This window comes from Dipodomys ordii, unplaced genomic scaffold, assembly GCF_000151885.1.
Source record: "Dipodomys ordii isolate 6190 unplaced genomic scaffold, Dord_2.0 Scaffold94, whole genome shotgun sequence".
Lineage (NCBI taxonomy): Eukaryota > Metazoa > Chordata > Mammalia > Rodentia > Heteromyidae > Dipodomys > Dipodomys ordii.
The window spans coordinates 4,246,153-4,270,149 of NW_012267310.1; the positions used below are offsets into that span (position 1 = coordinate 4,246,153).

Here is a 23,997-nt window from a genome sequence, read left to right on the forward strand (position 1 = left end):
TTGTGAAGAAAAGGGAGGTTGGGGGCAAAATGGACCAAGAGCAAATGTGATAGACTGCAGAATTGAAGTTGTTTTGTTATTGTTGGGTTCAAGTAAATTCTCATGTATTAATTTTTAATTATGTAATAATTATCATTTAAAAAACTGTTTTTTCCTCATCCTTTCATATATAAATATGTGAGGAAAACTGTATCTAACCATCACTTTCTTTATACATTTTTAGTACTTGTAATAAGTTGTGTCATCACAACAAGCTGGTGTGTATGTGTGTGTGTGTGTGTGTGTGTGTGTGTGTGTGTGTGTGTGTTGGTTCTGGACCTTGAACTCAGGGACTAGACACTGTCCTTTAGTTTTTTTGTTTTTGGTCAGTCATGGAGCTTGACTTTAGGGCCTCGCCACTACTCTGAGCTCTTTAACTCAAAGCTAGCACTCTACCACTTTGAGCCACAGCTCCACTTCTGGCTATTTTGGTGTTTAATGGAGGTAAGACGTGGACTTTACTGCCTGAACTGGCTTTGAACTGTAATCTTCAGGTCTCAGAATCCTGAGTAAGATTAATGTAATCTGAAGTATAGAATATAATCTGAAGTATATAATGTAATCTGAAGTATAAAGGAATAGAAAGCAAACTAAAAATGTACCTGGGCATGGTGGCTCATACCTGTAATCTAGCTACTTAGGAGGTTAAGACCTGAAGGTCAAGATTTGAAGCCAGTCCAGATAAACAAAGATGAGAGACTGTTTCCAATTAACTAGCAAAAAGCTGGAACTGGAGGCATGTCTCAAATGGTAGAGTACCAGTCAGGCACGAAAAAGCTGAGCGAGAGCTGAGGTTCTGAATTCAAGCTCCAATATTAGTGCACACACATGCATGCACACACACGCACACACGCGCGCACATACACACACACACACATACACAAAGCTGGGTGCTGGTGGTTCACGCCTGTAATCCTAGCTACTCAGGAGGCTGAGATCTGAGGATCATGGTTCCAAGCCAGCTAGGGCAGAAAAGTCTCAGGAGACTCTTCAGTTAACCACTCAAAGTGGTAGAACGATAGCCTTGAGCAAAAGAGCATAGGGACAGCGCCCAGGCCCTGAGTTCAAACCCTACAACTAACAGCAACAGCAACAATAATTTTTAAAAAACCCTTCAGTTTGAGTTTTAAAATGTTGAATGAGATATAAAGATTGTTATATCAATCTTGAAGAAGTCATTGCCAGTTTCTCTTTTTAGATTAGAAAAAAATTACTAATTGCAATTTTTAATGGGTGGGATTATTGGTAATTTTCAATACTAACTTTGGCACAGTGAACATACTTTTATTTAAAATCAAAAGACAAAAATGAAAGGTCTAGGTTCTAAAGATAGGCACATTCACTCTCCAATCCTCACATACCATCTCAGAACCTTTTTTTTCTTTATCTGGAAAAGATGAAAATCAGATGAAGTTACGTAGAAACACTAAGAAAATTTCAAAATGCCATGCAAATGGTAGTTATTATTAGAAGTAGTCTTAATTTCCAGAAATTATGCTCTTCTATTTTGGTGAGGCCTTATTCTAAAGCTCTAGTTCTTTATTATTACATTAGAAGAGAAGGCATTTACATAGAAATCATATGTACGATGACTCAGTTTTATTGAAGTGTTCTTTGTCTGTTTTTAGAAATTCATTTTTAATGGTAGCTTTAAAGTCACAGTGAATTGTGAGTGCTTAACAGGACCATCAGTGTTCTTTGTTTTTTAAATCACTTCTGTAATGTTTCATATCTAGAATAATTTCATAGGTTGCGTTTGTGGAGCAAGTTCTCAAGGTGAAAATCTGAAGGTGAATTCTACTTTTGTCTAGTGATAGAATAGGTTTGCTATCAGGTAAGTTGGTATATTCGAAATGTATTTTCCCACACATTTGTGAAAGTAAACAGGTCTTTTACTCCAGGGTTTATTTAGGTAAATGCATGACATTTTACAAGCTCTAAAATGATTGGGTTTTTCAGTCAGTAAGAGTTTTATAAGAGTAGTGACAAACCAGTGTATACCAAAATAACAGGCTGGGTCTTGTTTTTGTAAACAAAAGGATATTTGATTTTCCAGTACCTATTACAGTCAGTTCTGACAAACCTGGCTAAAAATTGAGGCTGATTTCATCGATATCAAACTGTTCCTTCTAGGTGCATGAGGTCTTCTGTGACCTGACGTTAGCTTAGCATTAGGCTCCATTTCCTAACATGCCCAGTGCCACAGTTTACCCCCAATCCCATCTTGTCTCTACCTTCCTTCCTGCAATAAGCACCCTTCGCTTTCTCTCAGCTGGAGTGAGATTTCTTCTTTGTTTCCATGGCAGCTGTCCGTGCTCAGTGAGACATTTACAGATAGTTTCTGACTAATCCTCTTTCATGTTCTATATCAACTTATTATTAAAGAGTGATGTTTGAGTTCACCTTTATATCGCCTTAGAATGTATGTTATATAAACAGCTTTTGCTTTTTTCCTATAAGTGACCTTCATTTTAACTTTTAAATTACATAGGGAAAAGTAAAATAATTTAACAGATGTGTTTAAAGTGACGTTTGTTTTTCAAATGGAATGTATAGTAAATGTAATTTGCTGTTTAATGAAAAGCTGTTTAATAAAATGGGTGGGGTTGTACCTCAGTGGTAGAGGGTAGAGGGGTTGTAAATGACAAATAGGAAAGGTTTGGAAATGCTGTTTGGCAATAGTTCTCTGAAATGCTTTATTTGGGATATGGGAGGTTGTGATTTTCATTGTTAGAGACCAAGTTGATAAATTGCCACACACACACACACACACACACACACACACACACACACATAAAATTTTATTTTTGCCAGTGCTGAGGCTTAAAATCAGGGCCAGGGTACTCTCCCTAAGCTTTTTTGCTCAAAGCTAGTCCTCTACCACGTGAGCCACAGCTCCATTTCTGACTTTTTGGTACTTAATTGTGGAGAAGTGTCTCATAGACTTTCCTACCTGGGCTGGCTTTGAACTGCAGTGCTCAGATCTTGGCTTTCTGAGTAGTTAGGATTACAGTCATGAGCCACTGGCACTCAGCTATTTTTGCCCTTTTTTTTTTCTTTTGGTCGGTTGTGGGGTCTGAACTCTATGCCTAGGCACTGTCCCTCAGCTCTTCAGCTCTAGGCTAACGCTCTATCACTTGAGCCACAGCACCACTTCTGGCTTCTTTCTGCTTATGTGGCGCTGAGGAATCGAACCCAGGGCCTCATGCATGCAGGACAAGCACTCTACCACTGAGCCACCTTCCCAGCCCCATTCTTGCCTTTTAATGTTGACCTTTTAATGTTGACCTTTTTCTGATTTTTCTTGGTGGTACTAGAGTTTGAACACAGAGCCTTGTGCTTGCTATTCAGGTGCTCTACTGCAGAGCCAAGCGTCCAGCTCTTTTGTGTACAGCTTATTTTTGAGACAGCATCAGCCCAGATGTCTGCCAGAGCCATGACTCACCTTTTTAGTAAAGCTTCCAGTTGTAGCTGGGATGACAGGCATGCACCACTATGCCTATCTGTTTGCTGAGAAAGGGGTCTTGTGTGTATGCCTGGGATGGCTTTGAACCTCAGTTCTCCCACTCAGCCTCCAAAGTAGGTAGGATAACAGGCATGAGCCACTGCTGTTCAACTTAATATTGTCTTTCAAAATGTTACGTACATCCTTACGTTCTCTGTAAGAATTGTTATTAGATATACACGATTTTGGGACCTGATAGATGACATTCCAGAACTTTGCAGAAGTATTACTTCAAAGATGTTGCAGTCTGAGTTCTGTCTCAGTTTTATGGTTGTAAATTACATATGAGATGACTGAATTAAAAACATAGTGGTCAAAATTGCCACCTCCTGGCCTTGATTGTAATACTGACTCTGCCTGCCTGAGTCATTGAGTACATCCTTGTGCTTTCCACTAAAGGAAAGCATCTTTAGTTAGGCTACTTGAGTTTTTAAAAATCACAGTTACCTCTGCCAATTTCTGTCTTATTTCCCAAGTGCCAGAAAATTGACAAACCGAGACTCAATGTGCAAATAAGTTAACCTCTAAACCTTGCTTTGTTGTGTAGAGTAGCAGTAAAACTGAACACCTCCTTTACAGGATTGCTGTAAGTTTTAAGTCATACGTCAGCCACTTAATAAATGGAAGTGATATCATTATTACATTTAAATAATGTGGACTCTCACTTTTTCATATTTATATCTGCCATACCTAGCCTAAAATCTAAGATACAATTATGAATCACTGTTGCCAAACTGAATAAACAATCCAGATTCAACCAAAAGGAAAACAAGTATGTTTAGCGGTGGAACATGAGAAAGGAAACAAGAAGGGAAAAGGGGAGATGGAAATACTTGATGGGGCTGGAGGCATGGCTCATGGTAGAGCACTAGCTAGTGATCAAAAGCATCAGATACTGAGTTTGAGTCCTGGTCTCAGACCAGGTAAGAAACTTGTTGCGAGTATTGAGGACAAGCTAAATTAACCTTTTTTGGTCCTCAGTCCTGCTCCTCTCTGCCCTAGGCCAGCTGGGCCTAGAGCATTTAGTAAATGTAATGTTTCTTTACTTAGTAAAGTTTCTTTGCTTTACTTGGTGAATCGTTGTTTTTTTGTTTTTTGTTCAACACCACCATTTTTATTCAGATTATCCTAGGGGCTGGCTGAGCTTCCATTTCTCTTTGCTGCACTTTCTGTTGTGCTGTGTACTATAAGGTTACATTGTATGGGGATTATATTTTTGAGTTTGATTCAAATCCAGAGTCTTTTGTTAAGACGTCATTTTCCTTCTATTTTATTTTCTGAGTCTTAAGCGTTATAGCATATTTTTTCCCTTGGCTACTTGATTATAAAGCTTTGAAAAATAAAATGTTTCATATATATCCTGACTTTTACTACTAGAAGTCATGTGTACATTTGCCGTTTTTTGTCTTTTCCTTTTCCTATTCCTCCTAACATAATATAAGCATTAAAGAGGCCAGTGGGTATATGACAATATGTTTGAGTTCAGGTATTGCTGCATTTGCAATCCAGGACCTACACTTAATATTACCATAAATTAAAGTTGTGTGTATGGGGGTGTGTATATGAGATCTTACGTAAGTATAATTGAAAGTTTAAACAGATTGAATTAGTATTTCCATTGATCACATCATTGTAGTGCTACTTTCTGGCTACCATGTTTTGTTTTGGTGGAAGTAGATCAGATCAAATGGTGTCTAAGAATAGTAACTATTAAGTAATGCTTATAAAATATTTATATGAAGATTATTTTTGATCTTTCTGATAGGACATGGTTTGAAAAGCTTTAGATATTAAAATAATATCCTTAATGTCAGAATGTTTCTTACCTGTAGGCTAAGTATATCCTTTTGTTATTTATAAGTCTATAGAGGAGTGTAGTATTTTTTGCTTTAAAATCAGATCCCATTTTAAGAAGTCTTTAGAAATGGATTGATTGATTGATTGGCTCATTGGTTGGTGGTAACTGTTTGACCTCAGGGCCTTGTACTTGCTACTGCTGAGCCATTTCTCCAGCCTATAAATGTATTTATTGAACCTTTCCTTGTCTAGGTAAAGTTCATTCAATTTTACGTGAGTCATGTTAGAGTTTATGCTTGTGCAAAGGACTTTTGAAGACCAAAATCTTTTCTTAGTTTTCCTATTATTTGTGACATATTTCCTGCCTATTTAGTGGATGATGCTGGCAAAATAGAACATGACGGATCGTCTGGAATGGCCATGGACACAGAGGCAGAGATAGATCCCTGTAAAGTGGATGGCACTTGCCCTGAAGTCATCAAGGTGTACATTTTTAAAGCTGACCCAGGAGAAGACGACTTAGGTAACTTTTCATCTTGATGAAATACAACCTTGTTGCTTCTGGGTTACTTAGGTTAAGAACATTTGAAATCTTTTCAGAAGATAACTTTTAAACAAGAATTCCATTGCAGTCCCAGAAAACTGTGTGAAATGGAAGAGGTGGAAATGAAATTTTCAGATAAATTCTTCAAGCCTTCTTCTTTGATAGGTGGCACCGTAGACATCGTAGAGAGTGAGCCTGAGAATGACCATGCAGTTGAACTACTTGATCAGAACAACACTGTTCGGGTTCCCAGGGAAAAGATGGTTTATATGGCCGTCAATGACTCGCAGCAAGAAGATGAAGAAATAAGTAAGTAGGTGGCCTTATCGTGGGACAAAAGATTGTGTTTCTGTAGGGTTCTCTATATAGTGGCTTTGTTTTAAGTTATTATCTTTTAAGTAATTGTACAGAAAGATGTGAATTCACCATGTCAGTTTGTGAGTACAAATGCATCTTGATCAGTGTCTCCCTTCTTATCATTCTCCCTTCTCTTTCTCAAACCCCCATCCTCTCAATTCTATATTGTGTTAGCATACTTTTTGAGGTTTTGCTGCCATTTTCTGAAGGAAACAAGTGCCATCCACTTTAAGTTGCTGCCATGCAAGTGACTATGTATGTATGTTTAGAAGTTACTTTCCAAACAAATATGGTCGAGAAATGACTAATTCATTCAGTAAACACTTACTGAGTGCTTAGTACATGAAAGTGATATTCTAGGTATATAATAAGTATCTGGACCTTCTTTCCATGTGCTTATTAACTGAATTGAAGTATAAAAGCATCTTTTCCTATGATACCTGTATACCTGGTCAGAAAAGTTCATATACATTTCTACTTAGATGTCGCGGAAATTGCTGATGAAGTGTATATGGAAGTGATCGTGGGGGAGGAGGATGCTGCAGCAGCAGCTGCAGCGGCCGTGCATGAACAGCAAATAGACAACAGCGAAATGAAAACCTTCATGCCAATCGCGTGGGCAGCGGCTTATGGTAAGTCATGGAACTGCTCTGGTTTGAGTTAATATCAGTACACTGCAAGGATTGGTTGATTTAAACCAAAGTAAAGGAAAATTATAAGGTCTGCGTTTTTTGTTCTGGGGCTTGAACTCAGGACCTGCGTGCTATTTCTGAACTTTTTTTTTTTTTTTTTTTTTTTTGCTCAAGGCTAGTACTACCACTTGAGCCACAGCCGAACCTTCTAATAGAAGTCTACTTTGTATCTTTACCTTTGACAGGAATTTGCTTTGTGTGTCTATTACATAGAAGGAAGTACTGCAAGCAGTATTCAGGGTTTTAAGTTGAAATTTTTCATCTTGACTGTATCTGGTCCGTGACTTCACAGTTTGGGAGCCAATATGGGAAAAGTTTTGAACGTGTTTTTAGCTTTGGGAGCTAGGGATTTCCCATGGTCTTGCTGTAACAAATTTATTTATAAACCCTATAACCCAGGATGGGCATTTTCTGTCATTCATGAGTATCATGGCTAACTTTTCATTGTCATAGTTAAAGAATTCCTCATTCTTTATCATTTATAATACTGTATAATTGTGTTTTTTAATACGCATTGTCAGGTAATAATTCTGATGGAATTGAAAACCGGAATGGCACTGCAAGTGCCCTCTTGCACATAGATGAGTCTGCTGGCCTCGGCAGACTGGCTAAACAAAAACCAAAGAAAAGGAGAAGACCTGATTCCAGGCAGTACCAAACAGGTGAGGGTGCACGAGTTCCAAGGCGCAGTGTGCGCTGTGAGCTCTCCAGAAACTCTATGTGAATCCACAGGGGTGTCGTGATGGCGTTTTAGCTGTTAGACCACATGTAGCTTTTGTGTGTGCAATTTGAAAATGCAATTTTCAGAATTCAGTGATATTCATGAATGATTTCATTGGATAAAAAGAAAAGCATTAGAAATGGAAGAAAACAATTCAAAATAGGGGGATTTTTTTAAAATGTGAAAATGAAAAAGAATCCTTCATCTAAGCACTAACTTTAAAAAATTAGTATATTTAAAAAATCCAATTATGTCAGCCTAAAACAGGCATAATTAACAGAGCAACAGGATAAGTGCTTTAGTTCTTATGACTTATTCTGCCTATTTTTATACTGATTTGCATATTGAAATTTGAGTATATTGAAGCTTTACTATAAATTAACATAATGGATTTTTCTGAGTAACCAAAGCAAGAATTTTAATTACAATGCTCTTATTGTTACAAAGGAATTTCCTACAGATTTCTAAAATCTGAGTTGATAGACAATCCATAATTACTCATTAACTTTGATAAACTGGAGAGGTGCAATTGGTGCAGTACTACTGAAGGAATTTTCCAAACCAGGTTCTCGTTATTACCAGATTATTTTGTCCCTTACGTAGGAAAATAATGTTACCTTTCTAAGTTTGGAGTCCTTGGGACTACATACCAGTAGTTTCCAGAACACACTAAAATTGTAAGAAATGATTCCAGAATTTGGCTTGCTCATTCATGCTCTTGTCTTTTCCTTTCTTAGCAATAATTATTGGCCCCGATGGTCATCCCTTGACTGTCTACCCTTGCATGATTTGTGGGAAGAAGTTTAAGTCGAGAGGTTTCTTGAAAAGGCACATGAAAAACCATCCTGAACACCTTGCCAAGAAGAAGTACCGCTGTACTGACTGTGATTACACTACCAATAAGAAGATAAGTTTGCACAATCACCTGGAGAGCCACAAGCTCACTAGCAAGTCTGAGAAGACCACTGAATGCGATGACTGTGGGAAGCATTTCTCTCACGCTGGGGCTTTGTTTACTCACAAAATGGTGCATAAGGAAAAAGGAGCCAACAAAATGTACAAGTGTAAATTCTGTGAATATGAAACAGCTGAACAAGGGTTGCTGAATCGCCACCTTTTGGCGGTCCACAGCAAGAACTTTCCTCATATTTGTGTAGAGTGTGGCAAAGGTTTTCGCCACCCATCAGAGCTTAAAAAGCACATGAGAATCCATACCGGGGAGAAGCCGTACCAATGCCAGTACTGCGAATATAGGTCTGCAGACTCTTCAAACCTGAAAACTCATGTAAAGACTAAGCATAGCAAGGAGATGCCATTCAAGTGTGACGTTTGTCTTCTGACTTTCTCAGATACCAAAGATGTGCAGCAACACGCTCTTATCCACCAAGAAAGCAAAACACACCAGTGTTTGCATTGCGACCACAAAAGCTCAAACTCAAGCGATTTGAAGCGACACATAATTTCAGTTCACACCAAGGACTATCCCCATAAGTGTGACATGTGTGATAAAGGCTTTCACAGGCCTTCAGAACTCAAGAAGCATGTGGCTGCCCACAAGGGTAAAAAAATGCACCAGTGTAGACATTGTGACTTTAAGATTGCAGATCCATTTGTGCTAAGTCGCCATATTCTTTCGGTTCACACCAAGGACCTTCCATTCAGGTGTAAGAGATGCAGAAAGGGATTTCGGCAACAGAATGAGCTTAAAAAGCACATGAAGACCCACAGCGGTCGGAAAGTGTATCAGTGTGAATACTGTGAGTATAGCACTACAGATGCCTCAGGCTTTAAACGGCACGTTATCTCCATTCATACAAAAGACTACCCTCACCGCTGTGAGTACTGCAAGAAAGGGTTCCGAAGACCCTCCGAAAAGAACCAGCACATAATGCGACATCATAAAGAAGTTGGCCTGCCCTAACAATACTTCCACCGTCGTTTACAGAGAAACTGGCCTTGAAGCAGAAAGTTCATTTGAAAGCCAACCAGTCTTGTTCACATACAATACTGTATATTGATTTATGCTGTGTACAAATAGAATTATGCTTAGTTGAATTCTTTTTTTTTTTTTTTTACATTTTGTTCAGTAGTGTGTTCTGAGTTCTATTCAGTTTGTTTAATAAATGGGGAAAAGCAGCAACCAGCTCTAGTTGCTTTTAATAAAGCAATGCCTGATTCTGCATTGAATTTTTCTATCTTAGAAGTTTTGTATTTATTTAAGTACTTAACCTGGCTTACCTTGATGGTATTCTTCTGAGACCTTTCAGGTAACTTCAGATTGATAACTCTGAAAGTACTCATGTTGACTTTTTTTTCCCATAAATTTCTCACAATAAAATTTTCAGAGACATCTAATGGGAACGGGTGATTTTCTGGTCAGGTCTGATGATCACAATGTGGAGGTCATTTGCTTATCTTGCTTAATATTTTCAGACCATATGGCCATGGAAGTTTCCATTTGAGCTTTTGTGTCCCTGGCTAAGAACAATGGCTGGGTTTGTGTTTATTTGTGTATTTGTGTTTTTTTTTTCATTTTGTTTAGCAGACAAAATATACTTCTTATAGTTTTCTTTGGGCTATTTACAGCAAAGTTCTTAGAAAACCTTATTGGAATGTTTTACTCAGTCCTGTTTCAATTATTCTATCTGTGCTGCTTTTTCTTGGAATGGTTGTGTGCTATAAATGAAACTTACAGAGGACTCCATTTTGGAATCTCCTAGAGGCAACTTGTGGCTGATAGGATTTTTTTTTGCAACTTTCTATATGTAAATGTACCCTGAATTATATATATACACATATATATATATATATATAAAACATGTATCTGTGTGTATTGATTATTTTACATGTTTATACACACAACCCCCAGTAGTAGTTGTTTAAAGTCTATAATGAAAAGTATTAAATTTACAGTAACATGAAAGATGCAGGGATGCATGAGAGAGCATTTTGTAAGTCTTGCTCTTCAGAGAGATTACTCAGGTGAAGAATTAGAAGGAAAATAAGGACACTAGTTATTTTTAAAGAGTAAGATATTTTCTTTTAAATATCTTTGGTAATTAAGAAATAATCGAAAAATAGAGGTAAGATGTTTATAGATAGAATGTTTTCATACCGTTTCAGCTCCATGCCTTTATATTTTTCTGAAAAGCTAATGAATATTAAATAGGAGCCCTTCAGTTCTCTCTGAGAAGCCTGAGAGAGAACACCATCTTACTAAATGAGGTGGGGGGGAAGGAAGTGATGGCTCCGTGGACCAGAGCAAGGGGTACTAATTAGGACTTACACTTTGTAAGTTCAACCTGCTCTCTGTCATTTCTTCAAACAGTTACAATTAGCAAACATTAAAAACTTAACACTCAAGTTGGCTTGGATTAGAAAGATAAAGTGCATAAGTCAAGTCTGAGGCCTCTGTCTTTCATAGTTCTGTTTTTCTTTGACAGTTGGGGCAATTTTTACTATATAGGTCTTATGCATTTATAAAATGAACTTGGTTAATTAGAATTTAGTTATGTTAAGATGACTCTTGGGGAACAAAAACCGTTTTTAAGAGTCCCTGGAATTGGCTTTTGGCACACATAATCTGGCACATCATGGGAAATTTAGATGTTTCCTTTTCTCCCAATTGATAACTGCCTTGTCCACCTTGTTAATGGTGCTTCACCCTCTTCATGCCTTTAGGGATTTTTTCTTTCCTTTTTTTTTAAACTTTTCATCTTCATCTTTGCCATCACTATTTGTATCAAGAGTTCTATTTTTAGAGATAGATAACTAAAACATTTGGTATCTGGCAAGCCTCTGAAGTACTAGATTGATCTAGTTTAGTTCTAAGTCAAGTGCTTTAGGCTGGTATAAATCCTAATAGAAATGCCAGTCAGAGCCAAGGCACGCATGGGCTCCCTGATCCCATAGGGAATTCCTGTGCCCTTGTAGCTGCCCCCAGTGTACTTTCTGGAAAAGTAATTTAACAATTGTATGATTTATTGCCCTGCTATTCTTGAAAGCTCTGTCTGTTTTTTTGTGAGAACCTTTAAAATCTGCCCCAGAAATATGGTAAAACAGTTAAATGGAAGTGGAAATTTTATTAATTTTAAAACATTCTATCAATTTAATAAGGAAAATATTCAGCAATTAGGCCATTTAACTATATTTTTTTAAATAAACTGAAAGATAAAGAACACAATACTTTACATACTTTATATTTCTCTTTACATAATCTGGAATTATATACAGTTTTTTTTTTCTTTTTAAAGCACAATATCAAAGCCTTTAAAAGGTATTTAAGGGTTTGGTCAAGTGAATATAAAATGTGTGTGTCTGTATAAAGAGAAAATGGAATTGTTGTCACTGTTATGTACTGACATTAGTTACAATTAGTTTTAATTGCTAAAACAATTTTGATTAGCAAAGCTAAAAATGTTTCAGTTAAATGTTTTAAAGAGGTACAGATTTTTACAAGGACATAATATAAGTTATTGTTCTGTAGAAATATCTTATTAAATATTGTACGTCCCTCCCTCTGTACACTTTGTAAAAAAAAGTAAAGTACATAAAAAGAAAATCATATAGGGATGTGTGACATTATTGTAATTGTGTACTTGAGAATAACGTGCAAAAATAAAAATCAGAATATTTTCCTGTTAACGAATGTTTAGTCTATTTGATACCAGTACTAAGTTAATGCTTTTTTCTTAAGAAAAAAAAATGTACAGTTTTTGTAAATCTAATAAATTACATCAAAAGCGATGGGTTATTTTCACCCCTCCCCATTTCTTATTTCCTTTTATGTAGCAGTGGAATACAAACTGATTACTTTGAATTTTGCGACTCGGATGCAGATACTGATAATATTTCAGTCCTATGAATTTGCAAGTAATATTTCAGAGAAGATAGGAGGTGATTGGTGAGTCCTTTGATGAGCATGTCATTGAAATTAATTTTTTTCTTTTATCTTCATAAAATATTTGTTTTGTTAGCATTGCTAGTTCCCCTGAGACAAATTACCCATGTGCAAAGTGGATTTTGAGAGCACTTAAGTTTATTTCGAGTATGAATCTACAGCACATTCAATGGAAGCTGTCACCACTTCTGCTGCAGAATCCCCGCCTTTACTTACCCCTTTGTGCCCTGTTTTTGAGTGCTCAGTAGACACTAATATACTAGAGGTTGGTCGTCGTCATAGTCAAAATTGGAAGTTCGGTAAAAGTTCTCAGGAGTTAAATTTGTTCCACCTTTGACTTTAAAAATGAGATTCTGTAGTTCTCCACCTGAAAGAACAAGTTTTGGCCAGATAGTCTTTTTTTTAATTTAATTTTATTTTATTTGTGAACATACTGTACAGAGGGGTTACAATTACATGGGCAGGATAATGCGTACATTTCTTACCAAGCATTGCAGCCTCCTCCTTTGTTTACCCTTCCCATCCTGGCCAGATAGTCATTTTGAAACTAGTAAATAAGCAAAACTTGAGCTAGATGATCAAGAGAATGTGGTGAACGTCTCTGTCGAGAGCTGTAAATCGCACAAAACTGTAGCATGCGGAAAAACACTGACACCTGGCAAAAGGCAGCTAACCTGTACGTGATCTCACCAGTCAGGTAGCAGGCTGCCCTCTTGTCTGGGAATGTCAGTGTTAACAATTGCCTTGATTCCCAGCAAATTCTAGGGTTCATCAAAAGAAAAGCACGAACAATCACAATCCTGAAAGGGACAATATTTCAGAGCAGTGGTTTTCTAAGCATGCACCTGGCAGCACTGACTGACAGCATGTGGAGAGAGCCCTTGTTAGAGTTGTAAATTCTCAGCCCCTTCCCCCCCCCCCCAGTCCCTACTGGATTGGGAAACTAGGCATAGGGCCCCGTGATCGGTTTTAACATGCTCCCCAAATGATTCTCTAACATGCCTCAAGTTCGGAAAATGATGTTTTAGAGCACTTGAAGACGTTGAAATATTACTGGTGTAACAAAATGTGTGGTAGCATAACCACAGAGCCACTAGAAATGGACAAGTGAGGGTGTTGTAGGACCCAGAAAGTTTCTACCTTTGGTTTACGCTTGTTAAGTGTGAGCCTACCAGGCAATAAGTATATCCTTTCGAGCATGTGTAAATAGTCTATACTTCCTGCATCTTATATGGCCTCTCAAAGTTGTATTCTTCAAAAGTAAATGAAGTCAGAGATTTGGCAAAAGTAAAAAAGAAGGGCTGAAAGTGTATGGGTGTGTGTGTGTGTGTGTGTGTGTGTGTGTGTATGTGTGAGAGAATGTGAGAGTGTGTGTGTGTGTGTGTGTGTGTGTTGGCCCAGTTTTACATAAGTAATTCATAACCATTTTGCCACATTCTGCTGCATTTTAGATAAGGTCAAGATTAAATTTGCTCTATGGATTTTGTTTTATCTTTTGTTTCTTGTATATATTGTTTGCCTTTTTCATGAAATCCTGGCTTTGTTATATATTGTTCTTGTTATTTTTGACATCTTTGCTATTGTAAATAAATCCTATTTTGTTTTACGTTACCCTAGTGGAGTGTTGGCTAAAGACAAAGCATATACACACAGAATGGCTCGCTCTCTCTCTCTCTCACACACACACACACACACACACAGAATGGCACACACAAACACACACAAACAAGGAGACTTGAGTCACATAGTTAATACAAGCCAAAAGTTTTATTTCCCTTGTCACTAAGAAACATTCAACACTTCTCATACCAAAGAGACCACTGTCGCCTGTGGGTATGGTGTCTGTACCAATTTGGGGTTTAAAATCAAACCTCTGTAATAGAAATAAATACTTAGTCTATCAAGTTTGAGGTCAAAACCTAGAATTCTTTTCCTTTACATGTTTTTTTTCCTATTACCCCCATGTTATTTATCTTATCAGTATTAGTGAACATAAGGCTTTCCCACTATTGGGACATGCTGATGTTGTAAAGCAACTGGCATACCTTCTACCAAAACCCTGCTTCAGAATTCTAGGTGTCATTTAGCTCTGTGAATAACTACACAAACACCTGAACACATTGGCTGAAATTACAAAGCAGTGAACTAGACACCTCTTTATTATTTTTATTTACTTGTTTTGCTTTCTCAAAGATTCTTGCAGAACAGCTTTTCTTGCCTCTGTCCTCTCTGCACTCTAACCATGCTGGAAATAGACACAACAAACAACCACTTAAGGATGTGACCGTTCTAGTGGTGCTGAATTAGAGAATTGAGGCTGACATGACTTCACCTGCAATTTCCTTTCCTCTACTGTAGGTCTTGACTAATGCAGCCAACTCACTTTAAGGCATGGGGCCTACCTTCCACTGCTCTTGAGAGTTTTCTCTCAGATAAATGGAGTATCCTCTGTAGCCCTCTCAGGTTGGGACACAGAAAGCTAGCAAGAGCTCCCCTACGCCATCTCATAGTCTGATCAGGGTTGTCCTCTGCTATTAGCACACTAAGGAAAGGCCAGGTCTTCTTTAGCCTTGCATCTGTGTGTCCATTTCCCCTTAGGTTTTTTTTTTGGTTTTGTTTTTTATTGTTATTGCAAAGGTGATGTACAGAGAAGTTACATTCATATAAGTCAGGTGGTAAGTACCATTTCTTTGTGAACAGTGTCACTTCCCCCTATGGATTTTTATTGCTTCCTTTTAATGTATTTTTTTTAAATCAGTCGCAGAGGTTGAACTCAGGGCCTGGGTGCTGTCCCTGAGCCTCTTTGTGCTCCAGGCTAGCATTCTACCACTTGAACCATGGCACCACTTCATTTTTGTTTTTGTTTTTATTTGAGGTTTGTTTTGTTTTTTAAGTGGTTAGTTGGAGATAAGAGTCTCACAGGGACTTTCCTGCCCAGGCTGGCTTTGAACTGTGATTCTTGATCTCAGGCTCCTGAGTAGCTTACAGGTGTGAGCCACTGGCACCCAGCTTTATTGTACTTATTTATTTTTGTCAGTGGTGGGGCTTGAACTCTGGGCCTGGGCTCTGTCCCTGAGCTCTTCAGCCCAAGGCGAGTGATCTACCACTTAAGCCACAGCACTACTTTCAGTTTTCTGAGTGGTTTCTTGGAGATAATTCTTACGGACTTTCCTGCCTGGGCTGGCTTTGAACCATGATCCACAGATCTCAGCCTCCTGAGTAGCTAGGTTTACAGGCGTTAGCCACCGGCTCCCGGCTATTGTATTTACTTTTAAATAATAGTTTTCTGTATTATTTTTTGTCAGTCATAGAGCTTGAACTGGAGGCCTGGGCACTGCCCCTGCACTCTTGCTTAAAGCAGTGCTCTACCATGTTGAGCCACAGCTCCACACTTCTGGTTTTCTAATGGTTAATCGGAGATAAGAGTCTCGCGGACTTTCCTACCCTGGCCAGCTTTGAACTGTGATCTTCAGATCTCAGCCTCCTTAGTAGCTAGGATTACAAGTGTGAGCCACCAGTACCCAGCTAATTTTTATTTGTTTTTTTTTTTTTGTAGAAATACTGTGCAGAGGGGTTACAGTTACATGAGTAAGGTAATGAGAACATTTCCTATCAAGCATTGTTACCCCCTCCTTTGTTTTTCCCCCACCATCCCTTCCCTCCCCCACCTCCACCTCCTCCCTCCCCCCCCTCCAAGTTGAAAGTTCGTTTTCAACATAGTGTCTTGTACTTCTCATTGTTACAATGGGTTAGCCTGTATCCTTATTTCAATATTGTGTTATTTCCCTTCCCCTCCCCAAATTAGAAAAATGTATATACAAAGATGAAGGGCACCGACATCAAATACAGTGAAAACGGGTTATACTTTGGGGGAAGAACATACAAAAGAAAGCAATATCACATAGTACATTTTATTTTTTTTTAATTTTTGGGGGGCTCTGGTCGTGGGGCCTGAACTCTGGGCCTGGGCGCTGTCCCTCAGCTCTTCAGCTCAAGGCTAGCGCTCTACCACTTGAGTCACAGCACCACTTCTGGCTTTTTTCTTTTTTGCTTATGTGGTGCTCAGGAATCGAACCCAGGGCCTCAAGCATGCAAGGCAAGCGCTCTACCCCTGAGCCACCTTCCCAGCCCACACAGTACAATTTAAATGCCTTAGACACAATAACAAGAAAGAAAAAGCAAGAAAGTTGTGTCCCTATCTTGGGGTTCATTTCCTAATTTTGTTATTATTAAGGTGTTGTACAGAAGGGTTACCTTGTCATAAGTCAGGTAATGAGTATAATTCTTTGTGGCCAATGTCATCTCTCCCTTTGCTTTAGAAAAGCAATTTTAAAGAGCAAATATAGGTGGGGTGGGATAGCTAGCATGCTGCTGGAGTTAAGGCCTTGAGTTGGATCTTAAGCACTGTGAAAGGGCAAATTTAAAACTATTGAAAGATGGAGATCTTGCCAATTTTTGTTTTTGGTCCCAGTCCTGGGCTTTGGACTTGGGGACTAAGCACTGTCCCTGAGCTTTTGTGCTTAAAGCTGATGCTCTACCACTTTGAATCACAGCACCATTTAAGCTTTTTGGTCATTAGTTGGAGATTGGAATTTCACTGGTTTTCTTGCTTCTTTCTGATCCTCACATCTCAGCCTCCTGAATAGTTAGGATTACAGGCGTGAGCCACTGGTGTCTGACTACTGCCTTTTACTGCCAATTATTTTTATTGCTCTTGTAGTCAAAATTGGAAAAAAAAAAGATTATTCCCACTTCCCCCTTTATTAGTTTTTCAGGTTGGTGGAATGACTCAACTGGTTATAAAACCATGCACATAAATCTGGAACGTGATTACACTTTTTTTTTTTTTGCCAGTCTTGGTGCTTGAACTCAGGGCCTGGGCACTGTCCTGAGCTTTTTGTGCTCAAGGCTAGCACTCTACCACTTGAGACACAACACCACTTCCAGTTTTTTCTGTGTATGTGGTGCTGAGGAATTGAACCCAGGGCTTCATGCATGCTAGGCAAGCACTCTACCACTAAGCCACCTTCCCAGCCCAATATTACACTTTTTAAGATCGCCTTTATGGAGTCTAAATTTTATCCACTTTAAAAAAAATTGCAAAATACTTGTTATGCTGGGTGTCGGTGGCTTATGGTTGTAATCTTAGCCTTCTTACTGTCACAATGTGGTAATGTGGGGGGATGGGGAGGGAGGAAGAGTGACCGAAAAGAGGAGAGGAGAGGAGGAGGAAGGTAGGGGAGGGGAGATGAGGAAAGAGGAGGAGGGCAGGGGTGGAGAGAAGAGAAAAGAAGAGGAGAGGAGAAGGGAAGAGAGAGGGAAAGGAGAGGAGGGGCAGAGAGGAGAGGAAGGGGAAGGAGAGGAGAGGAGAAGGGAGAGGGGAGGAGGGGAGGGGAGGAGAGGATGAGGGCCCAAATTACTCAGTACTGTGAAATGATGTTACAAAGAGCCCTTGTGAGCCTTAGCTCTTAAGGGGTAGCACATCTTAATACTCTTAGTGATGAAATTCAACCTGAGGTTTGGAGGAGTCATTCAAACCGTGGCACCTCCCTGTCCCTTTGAGAGTATTGGAAGCATCGCACAGCTCCGCTCTATGAAGTCAGAGTTTTCTACAAAGCTGCTCAGCTGTTCTGGCTGCTGCTTTAAACTCAGTAAATGCTTTGAGGGGGAAAAGCAGCACTGGCTTTTGGTTTGGTCTTTTTGTTTCTCATCATCATCTTGGCTCTCAAGTTGTCACCGCATTGGTAGCTATCTGAGAGTTTCAAAGCCAGTTTGAAACAACATCATTGTTCTGGGGGCACTTCGTGGGAGAATAGGAAGGCAAGAAGTTAGTCCACTCTTGCCACAAATCGAACACCATATTCCACTTTTCCTTGTATGTTGTATTTCATCACAGGGTCTCCAGTTTGCAACCACCTTGTGATTAGCAGCTCCACAGGCATCTAGGATTCGTTCTAAATTGATAGGGATCACCACTACCCATGATCACCATCACAGTGGCAAGCAAGGTTTTTTAGCTCTATTTTAATTCAGCATTCGGTTTGCTGGATTGTAGTCAGAAAAATATTTCCCTGGGATCCTCTTTCCCCTGATCCAACGGCCTTGATTTCTTTCCAAATCCATCTGTGCAGCTGTTATCCTTGATTTATTTCTTAATATTTCCTGGTTATGCATACTGTTTCTTTAATGTATCTTTTTCCCTTTAGCGTGCAGAGTTTTATCATATACTGGAGGCATAAGAGTTGACATTCTTGAAGGGGGCTTAGGGGGGAAACCTTTAAATCCTTGCATATCCAAAGATGTCTTTTTCTTTACATTTAAATATATTTTTTATTCTCTTTAGTTTGACAAAGAGGTTTCAACTCAACATAGTACATGTATCTCGATCAATGTCACCTTTTCCACCATTCTTCCCATTTCCATTCATCTCAAGTTACCAAGTAGGTCTTTATGTGGTTTCCACTCTTGACAATTGACACTCTATTATTCCATTTCTTATAGCATTTAGAAATACAGATGAGAGAGCTAGACAGTGGTGGTTCACATTTGTAATTCTAGTTACTCAGGAGACTGAGATCTAAAGATTATGGTTCAGCCTGGGTTGGAAAGGCCATGAGACATCTCCAATTAACAACAAAAGTCCAGAAATAGAGCTGTGGCCCAAGTGGTGGAGCTCTAGACTTGAACACAAAAGCTCAGGGACAGCTCTTAGGCCCTGAGTTCAAGCCCCAGGACCAACACACACACACACACGCACACGCACACACACACACACACACACAGAAATGCTGATGAGAATTCAAAAGTTCATCCTATTCTCTTTTGTTCATATCTGGGAAATTTTCATCTCATTTAAAAATGATTTTCTCTTGTTTATCTTTAACTCTCCACAACTCCCATTAGATCTGTGCCAGCATTTCTGGATCGGTCCTTGTTCTCATCACTTTTCTTTTACATTTTAATCTCTTTTGTTTCTTCTTGGCATAGTGTTCCAAGAAAATCACTCAGAAAAACTTCTCCAGCTAGAGGTCTAGGTATTCAAAATTTATTTTTTTTCCGTCATAATTAGTCTTGTTCTTAACCACCAATTCTTGTTTTAGGCAGATGAGAGCCTTTCTAATCTTCCCACAGATGTTAATTATCATTAATTTTCAGTAATCTTCTATTTGCTACATCTACCCTTAGTCATTTTCATGTAAGTCAGAGTCTTATGTGATTCATTTATTGCAAGGCATCCATCCAAAGAAATCTAGGTCAACAGCTAAAATTCATGACAAGTAATTTGTGGCTTTACTTCATCTCTTGAGAAGAGCCAAAGAGGAAATGCATTTTTAATTCCTACCTAACATCTGAATTGTTCCTTCTCTCCAATATATCTTATACTTTTGGCAAGCACGCAATCTCTGCACATCTCTCCAGTTTCCCACCATTACTGTCCAGCCCTCTCTGAGTCCCTGCTAGTACTGAGTCCTTGCAGCTTCTTTTCCTCTTCTCTGTCTATTTTCTTCTTATTGGAATCTCTAGATTTGACACTGAAAAAACTCTTGTATATCTTTGTGTAGATTTTCTGTGGCTCATAACAAAGGAAAGTTAGGAGTTGCAAAATGAAGAATCTTTCTCCTTTGGAAATTGAACATAGTAGGCCAGGCGCTGGTAGCGCACGCCTGTAGTCAATCCTAACTACTCAGGAGGCTGAGAGCTGAGGATCACAGTTCAAAACGGCAGAAAAGAGTGTGACACTTTTATCTCTAATTAACCAGCAAAATGCAGTAAATGGAACTATGGCTCAAGTGATAGAGTACCAGCCTTGAGCAGACAAAGGAGGTAAACAAGAACACAAGACCTTGAGTTCAAACCCTAGCACTGGGGATGGGGAAGAGAGAATATCTCCATATATAGTCTTCAGTTAACTACTCAAAAGACTGCCCCATGATTCCATCATGCTCATACGCTCCAATTCCAGAATTTTCTAGCTCTCTTCCTCAGTGCTCTCTTGGGTTTGTATGGCTCACAAAATTGATCCTTACCTTATATGTACTTTTTTCTTCAAGACTTCTTCAAGATTTCTGGTTTGTCTTTTTAGTGGTGTTGTACACAATTTAATATTTTCCTGTTCTTTCAGGCATTTGGAAAGGATTTATGTATATGTAACCAGTTTGCAATTTTTATCTTAATGCCAGGAGGCTGCCTTAAAAGAGAGTCAGCTCTTCATTATCACAGGCTTTCATGTTTAAGTAGAGGGATATGGAAACTATTCAAGTTTATGATAAGGAATTGCTCTCTCTGCGTGAATTTCAAAAATGTTGGCTGTGACCTATAAAAAGAAATATATTTTCATGGAAATTCATTCAGGATATACACACCATATATACATATAACTGAGATTGGGTTTCATGAACTAATGTTTATCCTGTGGGTGAACTGCAATTTTTCTATTGTATTTCATTAAGATATTAATCTAAGTATGACACCAAAAGTCCAAGAAATGAAAGAAAAAGTAAGTAAATTGGACTTAATGGAAATTGAAAACTTTTGTGTCAAAAACACTTATCAGGTATTATGGGCATTGATTTATAACAGGCCACTTGCTGGCTTTACTGATACTCTAGCAATACCTGAAATTTTCCTTAGGATTTCCTTCTTCTTTTTTTTTTTTTTTTTTGTCGCTTGTGGGGCCTGAACCCTGGGCCTGGGCGCTGTCCCTCAGCTCTTCAGCTCAAGGCTAGCACTCTACCACTTGAGCCACAGCGCCACTTCCGGCTTTTTTCTTTTTGCTTATGTGGTGCTGAGGAATCGAACCCAGGGCCTCAGGCATGCAAGGCAAGCACTCTACCACTGAGCCACCTTCCCAGCCTGGATTTCCTTCCTTTATGAGGCATTTCCTTCCTTCTCCCCTGTTGGCCCCATTTTAACAGCATAAACAGAGTACATAATTTCCATACGGCTGTGACAGGGACTTTCTGAGCTCGATCCCAATGATTCTTCTCTCCTTATAAGTGTGGATTGCACTAATGAACAGAATATGACCAAAAGCAAAGGAGGAGGCTACAATGCTTGATAAGAAATGTACTCATTATCTTGCCCATGTAATTGTAACCCCTCTGTACAGTATGTTCACAATAAAAAAAAAAGAATATGACCAAAAGCCTGGGCTGTCCCATGTAGGATTAGATTACAAAAGATGGTGACTTTGAAGCACAAATTCTCTCTGGTGCTTTTGTTCTGCTGCCAAGAGGCTGCTTACTGCAAGGAGAAGCCCACGCGGTGTTGGACCAAGAGCAGCCTCTGGCCATCAACCTGTGAGAATCTAGATCTCTCATTGTAACCAAGGCCTTTGGTCCAAATGCTCCTGACAACCACATTAGTGAGTTTAGCAGCAGCTCCCCCTCCCCCTACTGAGCTTTCAAATGAACTGTAACCTGGGTCAACATCTTGATGACGAGCTTATGAGAGACTGTTTTTCCCCTTCATATTTGTAATATTGTTATTGAATTCAGAGCATCAGAAGTACTGGACCACTTGAGCCATGTCCCCAGCCTTTTTGTTCATATTTTGATTGTGAGATTCACACACTTTGCCCAGGCTGCCCTTGAACTGTGTTCTTTCTCCTTCTGCGTCCTGAATAACTGGCATTACAGGCTGTACACCATGGGGTCAGGCTAAGAAGTCTCATTCTTGAGGCACAGAAAGAGAAAACAATGCTAGCTTGAGTCAAAATGTTTCAGAATTCTTATTATTATTGCTAGTCCTGGAGTTTGAACTCAGGGTCTGGGCAGTGTTCCTGAGCTTCTTTTACTCAAGGCTAGTGCTCTATTTTTTGAGCCACAGTGCCATTTCTGGCTTTTTCTCTTTATGTGGTACTGAAAACTCAAACCCAGGGCTTCATGCATGCTAGGTGAGCACTCTATCACTAAGTTGCATTCCCAGCCATAGAATTATTTCTTATGCAGCTAATGTAGACAAATAATTCAGAGACCAATACCTGCTCACTAGTTCAGACAGATTTTCAAAAAACTTCCTAAGTTTCCTGTTTAAATTTGGCTTCATAGGCCTCAGTAAAGGCTTTCTACGGTGCCTGCTTGTATAGCCTGTGAGACTTTGCCTTTCAGGGTGTACTTCTGGAAGTTTCTGGGGCCAGTCATAGTGTGTGTCCCTGTAAAGATGATATTACAGAGGCAAATCTTTATCAAATGCCATGTGATGCATTATTTTTAGTAATAATTTTAGTTGTAACTAAATAACATGAACATATTTTCCTTATGGATGAAAGATTTTTTTTTCTTTTTGCTTATGTGGTGCTGAGGAATCGAACCCAGGGCCTCATGCATGCAAGGCAAGCGCTCTACCACTGAGCCACCTTCGCAGCCCTGAATGAAGGATGTTATAGAGTCCTGTTCGATGTTAACCTGATCTACATGCCTTTCCCTCACGTCTTCTCACCTTTAATTAGTAATTTGGAGTAAGTCTACACAGACTCAAACCAAATTATATGAACATGTACGTGTTTATTTTTGTTTATCTCTTATTTTTATTTTTGCCAGTCCTGGGGCTTGAACTCAGGTCCAGGGCACTGTTCTTGAGCTTCTTTTGCTCAAGGCTAGCACTCTACCACTTGAGCCACAGCGCCACTTCCAGCGTTTTCTGTTTATGTGGTACTGAGGAATGGAACCCAGGGCCTCATGCAAGCACTCTACCACTAAGCCACCTTCCCAGCCCACTATTGTTCACTCCTTCTTGATTTTTTTCCCCACTTAACCGTCTCATCCAGTTATGAAATGTCTGTTGATAAATACGGGTATAGTTCATTCTTAGCCGTAAAATGGAACTACTTCCTTTGACTTTGTGTTTTCCTACTGGATGGCCTTTAGGATATGTTCAGATTTGCATCCTTCTATCCAATGATGCAGTGCACATCACACCCTCCTCATATCTGTGCCAGAGTGTGTTTTTCTAGGGCCAACGTGTAGGAGAGGAAATGCTGGGTCATATAATCTGTGCATCTTAAATCTCAGAGACCCCACCAAATTGCTGCATGCCAAAATGGTTGTGCCAATTCACACTTCTTGCAATCCACACTCCTGTTAGCTTCCAATTTTGCCAGAATGTCATATTTTCCAGTCTAGGAAGTGTAAAAAACATGATTTCTTGTTTGACTTTTCATTTCCCTGGTTATACAAGTCTTTTTATATATCCATTGGCAGGTCCTCTCCTTTTTTTTTAAAAAAAAAAATCGGGTTCCTATGAGAGAACTTCTGTGTGTACGTGTGTGGGGGTGGGGTGGGATTCAGGCCCCAGTGCCAACTACTCAAGAGAGTCTATGCATACCAGTTCTGAGAACATCAGCTGCCAAGTGCTGAGAAATTGAGCTCACCTACAACCTCTCCCTCTGGGGTGATGGACGGCTGCTGGCTTCAGCAAGGACATTGACTGGATAAGATATCC

The 23,997-nt window shown here is 39.2% G+C and overlaps 2 protein-coding genes across 5 annotated transcripts in view; one reads left to right on the forward strand and one right to left on the reverse strand.

Moving 5' to 3' along the window:
- The window catches only part of Zfx (zinc finger protein, X-linked), a 47,363-nt gene extending 35,064 nt beyond the window's left edge, over positions 1–12,299 (forward strand). For all 4 annotated transcript variants that reach the window (XM_013026503.1, XM_013026505.1, XM_013026506.1 and 1 more), the window contains 5 exons: positions 5,715–5,864; positions 6,051–6,194; positions 6,725–6,874; positions 7,456–7,596; positions 8,393–12,299. In XM_013026503.1, the coding sequence (XP_012881957.1) occupies positions 5,715–5,864; positions 6,051–6,194; positions 6,725–6,874; positions 7,456–7,596; positions 8,393–9,576 (1,769 nt within the window). In that variant the 3' untranslated portion in view covers positions 9,577–12,299. The remainder of the gene's footprint in view (positions 1–5,714; positions 5,865–6,050; positions 6,195–6,724; positions 6,875–7,455; positions 7,597–8,392) is intronic.
- A 507-nt stretch (positions 12,300–12,806) lies between these two features.
- Supt20hl2 (suppressor of Ty 20 homolog (S. cerevisiae)-like 2) overlaps positions 12,807–23,997 on the reverse strand; it is a 59,997-nt gene continuing 48,806 nt past the window's right edge. Inside the window, exons 8-9 of the mRNA XM_013026465.1 lie at positions 13,153–13,316; positions 12,807–12,922 (exon numbers count right to left, since the gene is read on the reverse strand). Of these exons, the coding sequence (XP_012881919.1) occupies positions 12,807–12,922; positions 13,153–13,316 (280 nt within the window). The remainder of the gene's footprint in view (positions 12,923–13,152; positions 13,317–23,997) is intronic.